General features: G+C 39.4%; 1 protein-coding gene across 2 annotated transcripts in view; it reads left to right on the top strand.

The window, feature by feature from the left end:
* ITPR2 (inositol 1,4,5-trisphosphate receptor type 2) overlaps window positions 1–12,949 on the top strand; it is a 283,042-nt gene that overhangs the window by 232,691 nt on the left and 37,402 nt on the right. For both annotated transcript variants that reach the window (XM_062591989.1, XM_062591981.1), the window contains exons 46-51: window positions 935–1,042; window positions 2,382–2,574; window positions 5,477–5,602; window positions 8,421–8,596; window positions 9,912–10,076; window positions 12,282–12,477. In XM_062591989.1, the coding sequence (XP_062447973.1) occupies window positions 935–1,042; window positions 2,382–2,574; window positions 5,477–5,602; window positions 8,421–8,596; window positions 9,912–10,076; window positions 12,282–12,477 (964 nt within the window). The remainder of the gene's footprint in view (window positions 1–934; window positions 1,043–2,381; window positions 2,575–5,476; window positions 5,603–8,420; window positions 8,597–9,911; window positions 10,077–12,281; window positions 12,478–12,949) is intronic.

Raw genomic sequence — 12,949 nt, 5'->3', positions numbered from 1 at the left:
GTTATGATCTAATGAATAATTCACTAGGCTGGGATGCAGAAAACCTGGTTCATGTTTGCAAGGTATCCTTTCTATGCCTCTGTTTCCCCCACCTGAAAATGAGGGAACTTGTAATTCCCTCCTGGGAAAAGTGCCTCAGAGTTTCTGGGTGAAAAGCAATCACTATGATCTAGGGAAAACTACCTTCTTTAGTAGCAGTTCCTCACATCTTTTAATTAGGTCTATGTTTCTGACTGAGCTAAGAGACGTCATGAATGCCTTTGATGCTACTCTCAGTAGTAAACTTTGTGCAGTTATGAAGCATTTTAAATATTTAGTATTCAACAAGATCTGAAGTGTTGTATGAATCATATAAATTATATAATTTGCAAAAGTTTGTAGGAGGAGATATTTGTATTTATGTATGTACACATATATATGCTATATGTATAAATTGTATAGTTTCAATCTATTTGCCCACCACTGCGGTCCAGCTGCATCTGAAGTAATTAGGTAAGTACCTAGGCAGCCCTGAAATCTCTTGCTACAACATGATGAAGAACAGTTTAGCTGCCTGAAATCACAGAGAAAATTTAATCATAAATGTAATTACCTGGTCAGAGGTATGAAAATTTTATGTCTAAACTAAAGTGAAAAGAAACATTCAATCTAATTTTTTGGCATTTGTCAAAAGCCTTCTGAAAACCATCTAGGCTGCAGACTAAGCTGCCTTTCATAAATCTCAGCTGAAGACCTGCTGCTGACTTTTTAAGGCTAAATCATTTCTATTGTTCTCAAGTAACTGCATTTTTGATGTTATCTGTGGAAAGAGCCCCACTGAGTTGAGCATGTGAGTATATGGTGGTGGAGGAGCAGGATTCATGTTAGTTAAGTGGAGATGATAAAGTTGAAAACACAGCAGCAGGACATAAATCAGAATTTTTTCTTTTTCTAGTTGGCTCGCCACAATAAAATACTGCAGCAGATGCTGAAGCCAGGTTCAGATCCAGATGAAGGAGATGAAGCCTTGAGGTATTACGCCAATCATACAGCACAGATAGAGGTAAAGGATTACTCACTAAAAAGGTTGAATGTGAGACAGGTTTGCATCTTTTGCATGGTTTATCTCTTCCTTTTACACTTCTGAACACCAAAGCTAATTCAAATGGTATAGATTATTTGGGTAATGGAAAAAAAGTTTAATGATATACTTTTGGCTATAGGAGAGAATGGGATGCACCTATGTTAAAAGTGGCTTCAGATATTCGCTTTACAGTAGCTTCCTGTTACCAAACACTTTTTTGTTAGGAAAATAATGACTGTGGGTAGTAGCTGTGTCACAGAGTCAAGAGTAATCTTGTATGGTACATCACTCAAATAAATAATCATGACTTTCAAAGCCAGTGATGCTAACTGATCAAATTAAAAGTTTGGCTGCAGTACAAAGAGGTTTTGAAATGGTGTAGATATTCAGTATGGCTTTTGTTTAAAAGAGCAAGGCTTGGCCTGGTTCGTCGGTTCTGTTCTCTATTTTAAACTTTACTCCTGGCATGGACTGGATTTAGATCAAGATCTGCAGAGATATTTAGGCTCTTAACTCTTGTATCAGGTCCTGTGCTCTTGCAGATTTCATGGAATTTTAGACATGAAGATAGGAGTTAGGAGCCAAATTATCTCTAGTCCTTAGTGACTTTAAACGGAAGCATTTCTAGGGTACAAAGGCAGCTGCTGCAAGTGACTGTAGAAGGGAGAGACATCTGGCTGTCTTGTGGAAATGAGTTATCAAGTCCAAAACTGGCTGAACAGGAAAACTGTACAGGGCAATTGCCCACGGGCCCAGCCTGATCCTGAGTTAATAAATTTCCCAACTCTTTCTGGTTCCTTGAGAGCTCAGTGGGCTCCGAAGCCAGTCCACACTGGCTCTGAGCTCGCGTGCCTTGGGAGTTGTCTGATGCAAGCACCTCAGGCCAGTCTTGTCCTGTCTGCCCTCTGGGCAGGTCACTGTTGGGGCCCTTCTCTGGCACCCTGAGCCATCTTTCTTGTCTCATACTGTCCCATTATGTCACTGCAGGGTGGCTGGAAGCTCACTGGCTCTGGGGCAGTGTTTACTGTGAGAGATTGGCGTCAACCTATTGCAAAGTTGAAATGTTCCAAACTGCAATACATTTAAAATTTGGAGGATGTTTGGACCTAGGTTTTGCTTGAAGCACTTATTTATCACCTTATTTTAGGCAGAAGACAGAAATGCAGTTTTACTTTATGTTTTAGGATTCATTGGTTCACTGAAATGTTCGAATAGCTTCTACATTAATTTATAAATAAGAAGGGAGCTGTGAGCAAGAAAAAAAATGATAGATTGGAAAGTCACTGATCCTGAAAAAAAATGTACCTTTTATTTATAGATTGTTCGTCATGATAGAACAATGGAACAGATTGTCTTCCCTGTCCCCAATATCTGTGAATTCCTGACTCGGGAATCCAAAAGTCGTGTATTCAATACAACAGAAAGAGATGAGCAAGGGAGCAAAGTGAATGATTTTTTCCAACAAACAGAGGATCTGTACAATGAAATGAAATGGCAAAAGAAAATTCGGAGTAAGTATTGCAGTTTCAAAAAATTGGTTCTAAGATGCTTTAATTTTGCAAAAAAACCCAATATTTAAGCCTTCAGATATTTTCCATTTTAATAATTTTATTTTCTCTGGTCACTCTGATACTGCAACAGGCAAAACTGTTCAGAGCTTATGAGTGTAGGTCAGCAGAGACACTTGCACGCCACCAAAAAAAATGGAACAGTTACTAATAAGTAATGTGTTCAAGATGATATTCTAAATTCCAAAAGCTAAATTAAGGGCTGGCTGAAGTGGGTGTAGATCCACTAAACTCAATAGAGTTGCACCTAATTAAGCCGAAGCTCCTAATATTTAGCAAAAACATATTGAGCTGCATATCTGAGGTTTGCGGATCACTGAAAGACCACTTAAAAACTTGTAAATGTCGTTCACTTAAAAACGTCTCTCCCCAGAACCTCAGCTGCTTTAAATCAATTTGACTTCCACGGAGTTGGTTCCCCGCTGCCGGTTGACATCAGCCTTGCCTGACTGGGCTGTGGTACATCCCAGTCTGCCAGCACTCACTGGCCAGGGTTCCTGTGGTGGCGGGTGAGGCAAAGGTACCTTCCCAAGCCATCTGCAGACATGATGGGCTCCATCAAGCTTGTGGGGCAAATCAAAGCAGGCTCCTGAACAGGAGGTGCAGTGATACCAAGCCTGGCGCTGTGAGTGTCTTGTCTGGTGCCTTGGTGGGCTTGACGGCTCCTTGCTGGTCCTTGCTGGGAGCTTGGGAGTGTGGCTGATGCTGCGGGTGGAAAGCCCTGCCTGGTTATTGCAGTGGCTCCCACCGTGCAGGACCTGGTGGCTGTGCCCTCTGCATCTAGAGCAGAGAAACAAACTTACAAACTAATAGAGCATCTACAATACCCTTGAGAGATAAGGCAGTATGTATTAGGTGTGTGTGTATGGATACAAAAATACAGGACAGCAATCCCTTCATTTACTGTTCAGATGCAGATGCCTCTGGAGTGGCAGACATCAGCTGTTTTAGCAGTTCCCAGCAGCACCATGCAACTGATTAGGAAGGAAGTGAAGAATAGGATCTATGGACAGAGCAGCAGGGAGTTTGGATAGTTAAAGCAATATGGTTTAATGTAGCGTCTTTAATGTCATGGAAACATGAATGTTGGTTGCAGTTTTTATGAACTTCAATTCCCAGGCTGTAATTTGCAGAGGCAGTAATAAGTTTTCAGTGTGATTTCTACTGGTCCAGCTCTGCTTTCCTTGATGTCGCTGTGAGACGCTGTCTATGCTGACAAACTGCCTAGAATAGCAGTTGCAAAATAAATGGCTCCAGAATAACTTCCTATCTGCATGGTCTATTTGGGACTAAAAGTCACTATATTGTAGAATAATTACTATAGTAGCAAAAGCATATCTGTGTTCCTTGCTTAAGAAACACAAATAAACAAGTGCAGCTCAATGCTTACATAGACCAGACCTACCTAATGCTATAAGCAAAGAAAATTGGTTTATTTTTATTCAGAACAGAAATTCCTCAATTCCTTTCATCAGTGGAATGTACCACAAGTTTTCATGTTATTTTGTTTAAAAATATAATAGAGGTTCAGGTTAGGTTCATTCTTTAGCTAAGTGTCTGTTAGCATACAGCTTGTGTTGCATAAATTGACAGATGTCATTTGCAGTGGCTCCAAATGTTAAATCCCAACAGTCAGCAGCATAAGCTTATCACAGGTGAAATCTGAATATTACCTAATCACCATTAAAGTCTCTTTAGACTAAAGTCTGAGACCTCATATTCAGTTGAAGGAGTCTACTGTTTATAGAAAGTCAGCTACATTCACATTCATACAGAAAAGCCTAAGGTGACTATGGCTCAGAAGCAGGCAGAAAGGTGTGGATAAGTCAAGAATATGCTCTTTCTACTTGCAGGAGATTTGCAGTACTTTAAAATCTAATTATAAGAATATATCATCTTCAAGTAGGTAAACCTTACTGACTAGAGATTTTTTAACACCAATGCACAAATAAGCTTATTTTAAATGTTCATTTAAACTTACAGTATATATGAAGTACTTGCCTGGGTCTTGGTGCCCTCTGAGCTTGTTCTTAGTCTTTTTGCTGAATAGTTTATGTAACTTTGGACAAAATATCTTAACCTTGTTTTCCCATATTCCCTTTTTAGTCTTTTTTATTTAGACTGTAGGATCTTTGGGACATAACTATTTCTGTGTATTTGTAAAAACTTTCTGTGTAGGTGTCCTGGCTTCATTTATGCCATTCTAAGCACTAGGATAATTCTAATAATACAGAGTGAGCAAGTGTCCTTAAATATCTGAGAATCATGTGGGAAATTATTAGCTTCCATAGAACCAGATCCCAGCAAGACCAAATTTTGCCTGTTGCTCCAAGAAGATCAAGATATATTAAGTTCAACAGAGATAACTGTTTTGGAAAATATAGTTTAGCCTTACCTATTTCATTGTTCTTTGATTAGTATAATCTGTATCTTTGACCCAGGTGGGTTTGGCTGACCCATTCTGGATCTTCTGGTTAACTGATGTGCAGAGTGCTAACAATTATTTGTTCACCTGATTTCATATCTCCATGCACAGAGGCTACAGTTTCAGAAACGGATGAAAAGACTCCTTCACAAAAGATCCAGTCTTAAAATCTCACCAAAGGCAAAATCTCATATTTAATAAACTGTATTGGGATCTTTGGATTAAAAGCTCTGTTGGAAACTATGTATTAGGGCAAACTTGTGTTTAATGTTTGTCTGTTTTAGTTAGTTAAAGATCCCGCATATTTTCTTTACTTCATTTTTCTTCATTAATCTGTGTTTTTAATCCCCTTGAAACCACTACTGATGGAGTTCATGCCTGCTTTCATTTCACTGATTGCTGCTTTTTTCCCCTTTCTAGATAATCCACCCCTGTTCTGGTTTTCTAGACATATCTCTCTCTGGGGGAGCATTTCCTTCAACCTTGCTGTATTCATCAATTTAGCAGTTGCTCTGTTCTACCCCTTTGGAGATGATGGAGATGAAGGCAAGTGGAGTTTGGTTTTATTTTTCCTTTTAATTTCAGACACCTTCCATTCTAAAGCAGCACAGTTATATAAAACGGCATAGTCAGGTATGCTCATATGTGCAGATGTCACGGAGTCCCTATCTTTTAAGAATGTTACCAGTTGTTGCCTGAGACGTGGTAGCCAATCTTCTGTGTCACGTGTTTTGTAAATGGACAAAACATAGCTGAGCCGAAAACAGTCTGACCTCTCTTTATTTATTTATTTATTTTTTTGATATTGCAGTATACTTCTGTACACATTCAGTTACAGCCTCTGAACTAAAGAATGGCTTCTGGCAGCTGAAGAACTGAGATTCCTTAAAAATCACCAATTTGAATGACTTAGTCTTAAATATCATATGGAATAGAATGATAGGAAAAGTATTTAGCTTGTTGGATTTTGACTGGTTTATTGGGGTAAAAGAATGTAACTGTTGCAGCAGATAAATGCATTTTGTGAAAGCATGCTTAAAATCAGTGGTTCTGGCTCTGCTTCATCACAGGTCACAGGAAATGTGCAAATAATAGATTTCATTAAATAAATGCACCAAACTAGCAGGAGGCCACTTTGAATCCACAACAAGCTTAATTGGGATAAAGGAGACTAAATAGTTCAGGAGACTAGTAATGAGAGTTGAGCCTTTCACCTCTGGGTCTTTGATTTGTATCCAGTCTGTAATGTGACTGAAAGTCACCTCTGCCTGATGGCATGTGAACTGAGCTGGTGGAAGCAGTCCAGCTCCTAGCAGATACATGTGCTTTTCACAAACACCAGAATTGGCACCATCAGACATTCCTGTTGGCTGGCCGAACAGAAAGGCAGCAGATTAAAGTATATTGGCATGGAGACCGCGTTGCCCTTTCACCCTGCGGGGTGGTCTCTGCAGATCACAGCGCCGGCATCTCTGCAGCCTTGTGCAGCAAAGTTTGTGGGGTTGGGCTGTGTAAAAGGATAGTGCTCGTGCTCGGTGCTTGTCTGTTTGTAAACTGAAGGGTTGCTCAAGAGTGCACACATCAGAGCCCATTGAATATAAGAGAAGAAATGAAGAGTTAAGAATAAACCTTTTAAACTAATAAGTTTTTAGCTAATCTATACTCATGGAAATCCTCTGGTCTGCAATCAGTAGGCATTAATACTTATTTTGAACAGCAGATTTACGTAGAATTAGTTGAAGTGGCCCCCAAAATCCAGCAATTTCAATGATAGTGCATTTCAGGATCCTAATTCCTAGTGCTTGAAAGAATAAAAGGGATTTATAAACAATAAACAATAGGTGTGGCCAGATGGGATTAGTATGGTCACGAGGCAGACTCCTTACTTCCAGCCTCCCCCTCCACCAAAAACTGAGCCAGAGTTTGCCTCACATTTTCTCCCTTTCACCTTGAGTAAAGCCACCCACACTCACGTGTCTGAGTGCTGATCTAATCATCCCAAGAATGCTGCCTTTTAAAAGATCTCTTCAATTCTCCCATCATATGACATAAGTGAAATTGCATTCCTGATGAGGGCTCTTTTTCTCCAGCATGCTTGTCATGTCTACGCACATTACTGGTACAGGTCCCGCAGCATGAGATTGATTGACCTGCAGTAGGGAGGAAGGGAGAACCAAGAAATGCCAAGGGTTTTGGCCTTACCTTTTCAAAGATTTCAGATCCACTTTGAAGTTATTTTTTTAGGATCTGTTAAAAGTTCCAAATCTTGTTGACGGAGAAACTGTCTGACAGAGCTGACCTTGAACCTCTTGCCAAGGATATAAACACTCCTGAACTTTGAATAAATTTGGATGCCATCTGAACTTTGAGAACAGGGCATCATCTCATTGTTTTCTGATCCCAACAATACTACTTAGCCATGTAGCTGTTGCCAAACAGATAGCATTATTTCTATTGTGAGTCTAGCTGAATTTTCTATTCCTTTCTCCACCAGCACTGACCTCTCAATTCATCTGATAACAATAGAAGTCAGCGGGCAAGTGTGACAGTGCCCCCAGGTCTGAGTGTGCTTTCTGTATCAGAGCAACGTGATGTATTTCCAGGGCCTTAAGCAGAGGTAGGGGGAGAGTAGGTGCATTAATGAAAATTTGGAGAGAGCCAGGAGGCAGCGTCCTGCACAGCAGCAAGAGACTGACTCTGAGCGCAGTGGCTCACATGCCTGCACGAGCTTGGCAAGACCTGGGACCCGCTGCCTCCCTGGGAGCAAGATGCAGCTCTTGAGCTGCTTGTGGCAATGCAGCTGCTGCCTGTTCCTGCCGAAATCCCCGCGGCTGCCTCCTGCTGCGTGAGCGCCCTGCTCCCGTGCAGAGGCAGAGGCTCCTGCTGAACACCCCCAGCTGTTCAGCAGAAAGCTGCTTGTCTCAAACCGGGGCAACTTGGTGCTGCTTGGAATCGAAACGTGACACTGCAGCACGGTGCCACTTGCTGCGCCACCCCAAGGACTGGCTATTTCTGTAGCTGAGCAATCACGGAATTAGAGTGGGGGAGTCCTAATGAGCCCTGCAGACAGGAGCTGATTAGTAGATTGCTCCAGGAGAAGAATAAAGTGCTTCATCTCTGAGCATTCCTCGGATTTTAATGGAAATTTCATTCGCTGCTCTTATTATTACCTATGCAAAATCAAGAATACTGGATAATATTTCTTGCTGCAATTAGGGCAAGTTGTGGTCAGCAACTGTGACACGTGATTCACTCTTTTTGTTAGCTATATTGGCAAAAGAATTGATCTTTTGGATCTGTTTCTTGATGCAAAACTGAGTTTCCAAAGATGCTTCTCTCACTTCTCCCTTTCTCCTCTATACAGGCACGCTTTCTCCATTGTTTTCAGTCCTCCTTTGGATAGCAGTGGCACTTTGTACAGCGATGCTGTTTTTCATCTCGAAGCCTGTTGGTATTCGACCCTTTTTGGTGTCTGTTATTCTCAGGTCTATATATACTATAGGGCTCGGTCCCACCTTGATACTTCTTGGTGCTGCCAATGTAAGTACTTAAAAAGCTAGCAGATTTCTCTTTCAGCAGAAGGAGAGATACTAAGGGTCTCTTATTAAAAAAAAATTCCTTGATTAGAGCCATGCAAAGAAATTCTTTTTCTGGTTCACTGGTTGAGCCAAAAAATAACTAAATCATTTCCAGTCATCTTGAAACAGCAAAATCAGCAAACTGAAAAGCTGAGAAAAAAAGGCATTTAGCTTCTGTGCATATGCACAGATTTTTTTAAATAATGTGAAATTTAAAAGAAATATTATTGAGTAAAAAGAATAAAAAATACAGGTTTTCCTGTTAAAAAGGATCATTTCCACTACCAAATATGTTCAGCAAAATTGACACAGTTAATTAAATCTGGAATTAAATCTATGTTTTTGAGAAGAAAGAAGTTTCAAAATTAAAAATTCTCCCAGTCCTTTCCTAAATCTCTTCACTTATACGTCTTTGCATGTTTATTGAGTGTGATGGCATATACAGTTATGCTCACAAATCATCTATTTAGATTCTGCCTGACTGCCACAGCTCGAATTCACCTTAGAGCCAGGCAGCAAAGTATTAGGTATTTGTGGGAGTTTTGCATGCTTGATAATGCCCAGGCATGCAGTCAAGGGTAAATATTAGTAAACAGTATTTACCCATGTTGAAGTTGTGAAAAAAGAATGGTATTGAGGGCTCCTTGCTTCTCCGGGACCACTAAACAAACGAGGTTGACCCATTTTGCATTTAGTTCTTCCCTACTGTTCCCTCGCAGGCAAAGCTCAAGAGCAATGGAAAATCTGATGCTGTTGCTTAAATACTGTACTTCAAAAATTAGTATTATTTAATATTAGCCATTAGCATTATTTTAAGGATTTTATATTGAAAAATGTGATCTGAAATAGTTAATTGCACTCCACCCTATTGTGTTGCTGTTCTTTCTGTGGTAGGCTTCCTAGCTGCTGCCAGATTGTCTTAGCTCTGAACTCCAAAGCGTTAGGGATTCACTCTTCAGTTTTTTTCTTAATCTTTTATGGCATTAATCCCTCCCTGCCTACTTGTAGATTTTACAGAAGTATATCATAACATAATGAGACACAGTGCTGTGTTAGCGGGGTGGATATACTTCCACTTGCTCTCATGGATTCATTCCCGTTGTACCTTGAGAGCTGGATTTAGCTCCGAACATCTGAAGATGTTACTTCAGCCATATAGAAACCGCACATATAGTCAAAGCAACTTACCTAGTCTTTTCACATGCTTTGGCAATACAAACAATAAGTAACAATATTTTTCTGATCGAATAAACCTAGCTTTTGTTATTGCCCCGCAGCTTTGTAACAAAATAGTGTTTCTGGTGAGCTTTGTTGGGAACCGTGGAACGTTTACTCGTGGCTACAGAGCGGTCATCATGGACATGGCTTTTCTCTATCACGTAGCGTATGTCCTGGTCTGCATGCTGGGCCTCTGCGTGCATGAATTCTTCTATAGTTTCCTGGTAAGTATGTGCCTCTGTGAAGGAGAAAACCTTGTAAAAATAGAAAATACCGTTACACATGCAGCTGTCTTCAATTTCTTCCTGACAATCAAGCCAAATCATGTGTATTTTTAGCACACCGTTCTGTTGGTGCCCCTTAGGAGCTGCTGTTTGCATTAGAACCTGTTTCTATTAGGACTTATTTTATCTCTATTACAGAGATGAAAGTTTGCCCATTTCCTTTCAGAAAATTGTTATATTGCCCTCTTCTTTCTCCCATCCTTCCCAGCATACATGTGTTCTGTATGTGTTGTTCCTATAGCGTCAATTGTGTCTCTTTTGGTGGTAATCTTTTTTTGGACAAAAGTTGTTCACTTGTGTGTGTATAATACCTATTCCAAATGATCCCTTTCCTCAGTTCACACCTTAGTCCTAATGAAAAAAAATCAGTTGGGGAGTGAGGATGGCATGCTGCTGGTGTAGCAGGAAGATCCTTCACTTTAAATGTATCCCACTTTCATTTTCTTTTGTTACAATTTCCCAAATGGAATGCCCTTTTATAATATGATGCAGGTGCAGTGCACATGAATCATACAAAATAATACTAAACTCAGCTAACTGCTCTCTTCATGCTGAATAGCATTAAAAGGTATTTCACTGCTCTTGTTTTCTAATCCTTTTGTTTTATGCTGAAGCATATGAAACTTGCAGGGAGACTGACTGAGCTGTGGCCATTTACATGGTTTCACCTTCCATCATATCTGCTGTTGTATTTTTATTGGTTTCCTGAATAGTGGTGAGCTCTGGGCATTTCATAGCACATGGAAATTTTCAGGGGTTCAGTCCTTACTCTGGCAGAGCTACGGTTAAAGTAAGTTTTCCAGGTCCAAATCTTAACATTAAAGTCAACTTCAAAACCTGGATAGATTTCAGAAGAGCGGAGATTTGGGGGCTTTAGCTGCAGGACCCTTTTTCAGTGGATTTTTCTCTCCCACTAATTGACACCTGGCTTAAAAAATGCACACCTAAATCATCTGTTACTGCTTCAATGAATAAAGTGACTGCTATCTTAAAATACTTTCCAACATCCCAAGTAGTGCAAGAAACATTGTATGGAGTTATGCTTTTAAATAATTGCTATTCACAAATGTTCATGATTTGTAGATAGTAAAATTGTCAACATTCCCTAGATACTTACAGGTATTCACTTTATAGTGCAAATATCCCACACACTGATATTTGTTACTCATTTTAGGCTTTGTTTAGTATGGGATGATTTGTAATCGTCTTCCCTCTTTCTTCCTTTATTGTTAATCCTTTCACAAGGCTGTGCATTTTAGATCTTGTGAATTGTGACTAGTACTTTCTTTAGTGGACCATTTTGATAAATCACTATGTGTCACTTTGAATCTGTAATCTGGGTGTTTTGAAGTGGAAATACATATATTATAGATAAGGTCCAAAGCACTAAAGAACATCATTAGAATTATAAAAGAAAAAAAAAAAGCTATAGTTTCTTGAAGAGCACTTTTTGCTTCTAATTGTTATTTTTAGGTCTTTGACATTAAAATAAATAGTGTCTTAATGTACACTTCCTTTTAAAGTCGAATACCAGGAAAGTAGATAGTGTTGGGTAACGAAGAATAGAAGTTTCTGGTTTAATATGATCAGTGCAATAAATTTAACTTTGACCTAAAGAGATGACCCTAATCCTTGCACATGTGAGTAACTTCTATGTGATCCCATGAGCTCAAGGAAACAGTTCATATACATGTAATGACTTGAATGCATGAGTGCTTTTCTTAGATCCACTGCATCTATGTTTATCAGATGAGAGATAACGTGAAAAATTAATATGTAGATGTAGGTTCATCCATAGTGTGGAGACATTGCTTTCAGATTTTAATCTAGCCTATTTTGAATATGAGGAAAACAACTTGGTCTTGATCCTAACCAGTTCCCAAGTCTGGATCAGTCTCTCATCTCATGTATTCTTTTTAACTTCGGATTTTACTGTGATTTCTTAAAATCTAAGGCTCTGATAGATTCTCTCCTCCTCTATGCATGCACAGCTCCCCCTGAAATCAGTGTGACCTGGGTACTTATGAAGCTAACAATTTAGAATAGGGCACATGTATGTTGCCATAGTTCGAGATCTTTTCCTGTGTGACACCTATGTATTGTCTCTCTTGTGTTCATCTTTCCTCTATGCTTTGCTTTTCCCAGCTGTTTGATCTGGTGTACAGAGAAGAGACTCTGCTAAATGTGATAAAAAGCGTTACCCGAAATGGTCGTTCCATTATCCTCACTGCAGTGCTAGCACTCATCCTAGTTTATCTCTTCTCCATCATCGGGTTCCTGTTCTTGAAAGATGACTTTATCATGGAGGTGGACAGGCTGAAAATCAGGACCCCTGTTGCAGGTATTGTTTTTTGCATTAAAATCTGTTTCTGATAGATACCTTTTCTGTCTGTCTAACTTTCCTTTAAGGAAATTTGAGTTTTTCCTTTTCATCTGTTGGAACAAAACTAGCTCTATATGTTTCAGTAATAAGTTAAATCTGTGGGTAAAATGTAATATCTAAGGTTGTTTTAAACTAGGCTTATCTGTTGAAATACTAAAATACCACGTTCACATTTGATTTAATACGTTTTCTCTGTTAACTCGTGGTAATATCAAAAAACTCCCTACATTTCCAAAGTATTTGAAAGAGCAGCTCATAGTGGGTTTTCTGGGTACATATCTCACCTTAAAAGCAGATCACAGTATTTTCTGTGTATTACATGTGAGGCATGTGATCTTAACATGATCAGTAGATGCATTAGTTTGATTTTTTTTTTAAACTTCATCAGAAATTTGTTATAGAATCCACAGTTCTGCAGTTTGGAGACTTC

The sequence above is a fragment of the Rhea pennata genome, chromosome 1 (assembly GCF_028389875.1).
Source record: "Rhea pennata isolate bPtePen1 chromosome 1, bPtePen1.pri, whole genome shotgun sequence".
NCBI classification, from domain to species: Eukaryota; Metazoa; Chordata; class Aves; order Rheiformes; family Rheidae; genus Rhea; species Rhea pennata.
Note: the sequence above shows the minus strand (reverse complement) of the source record. Positions and strands in the feature narration are given on the sequence as shown.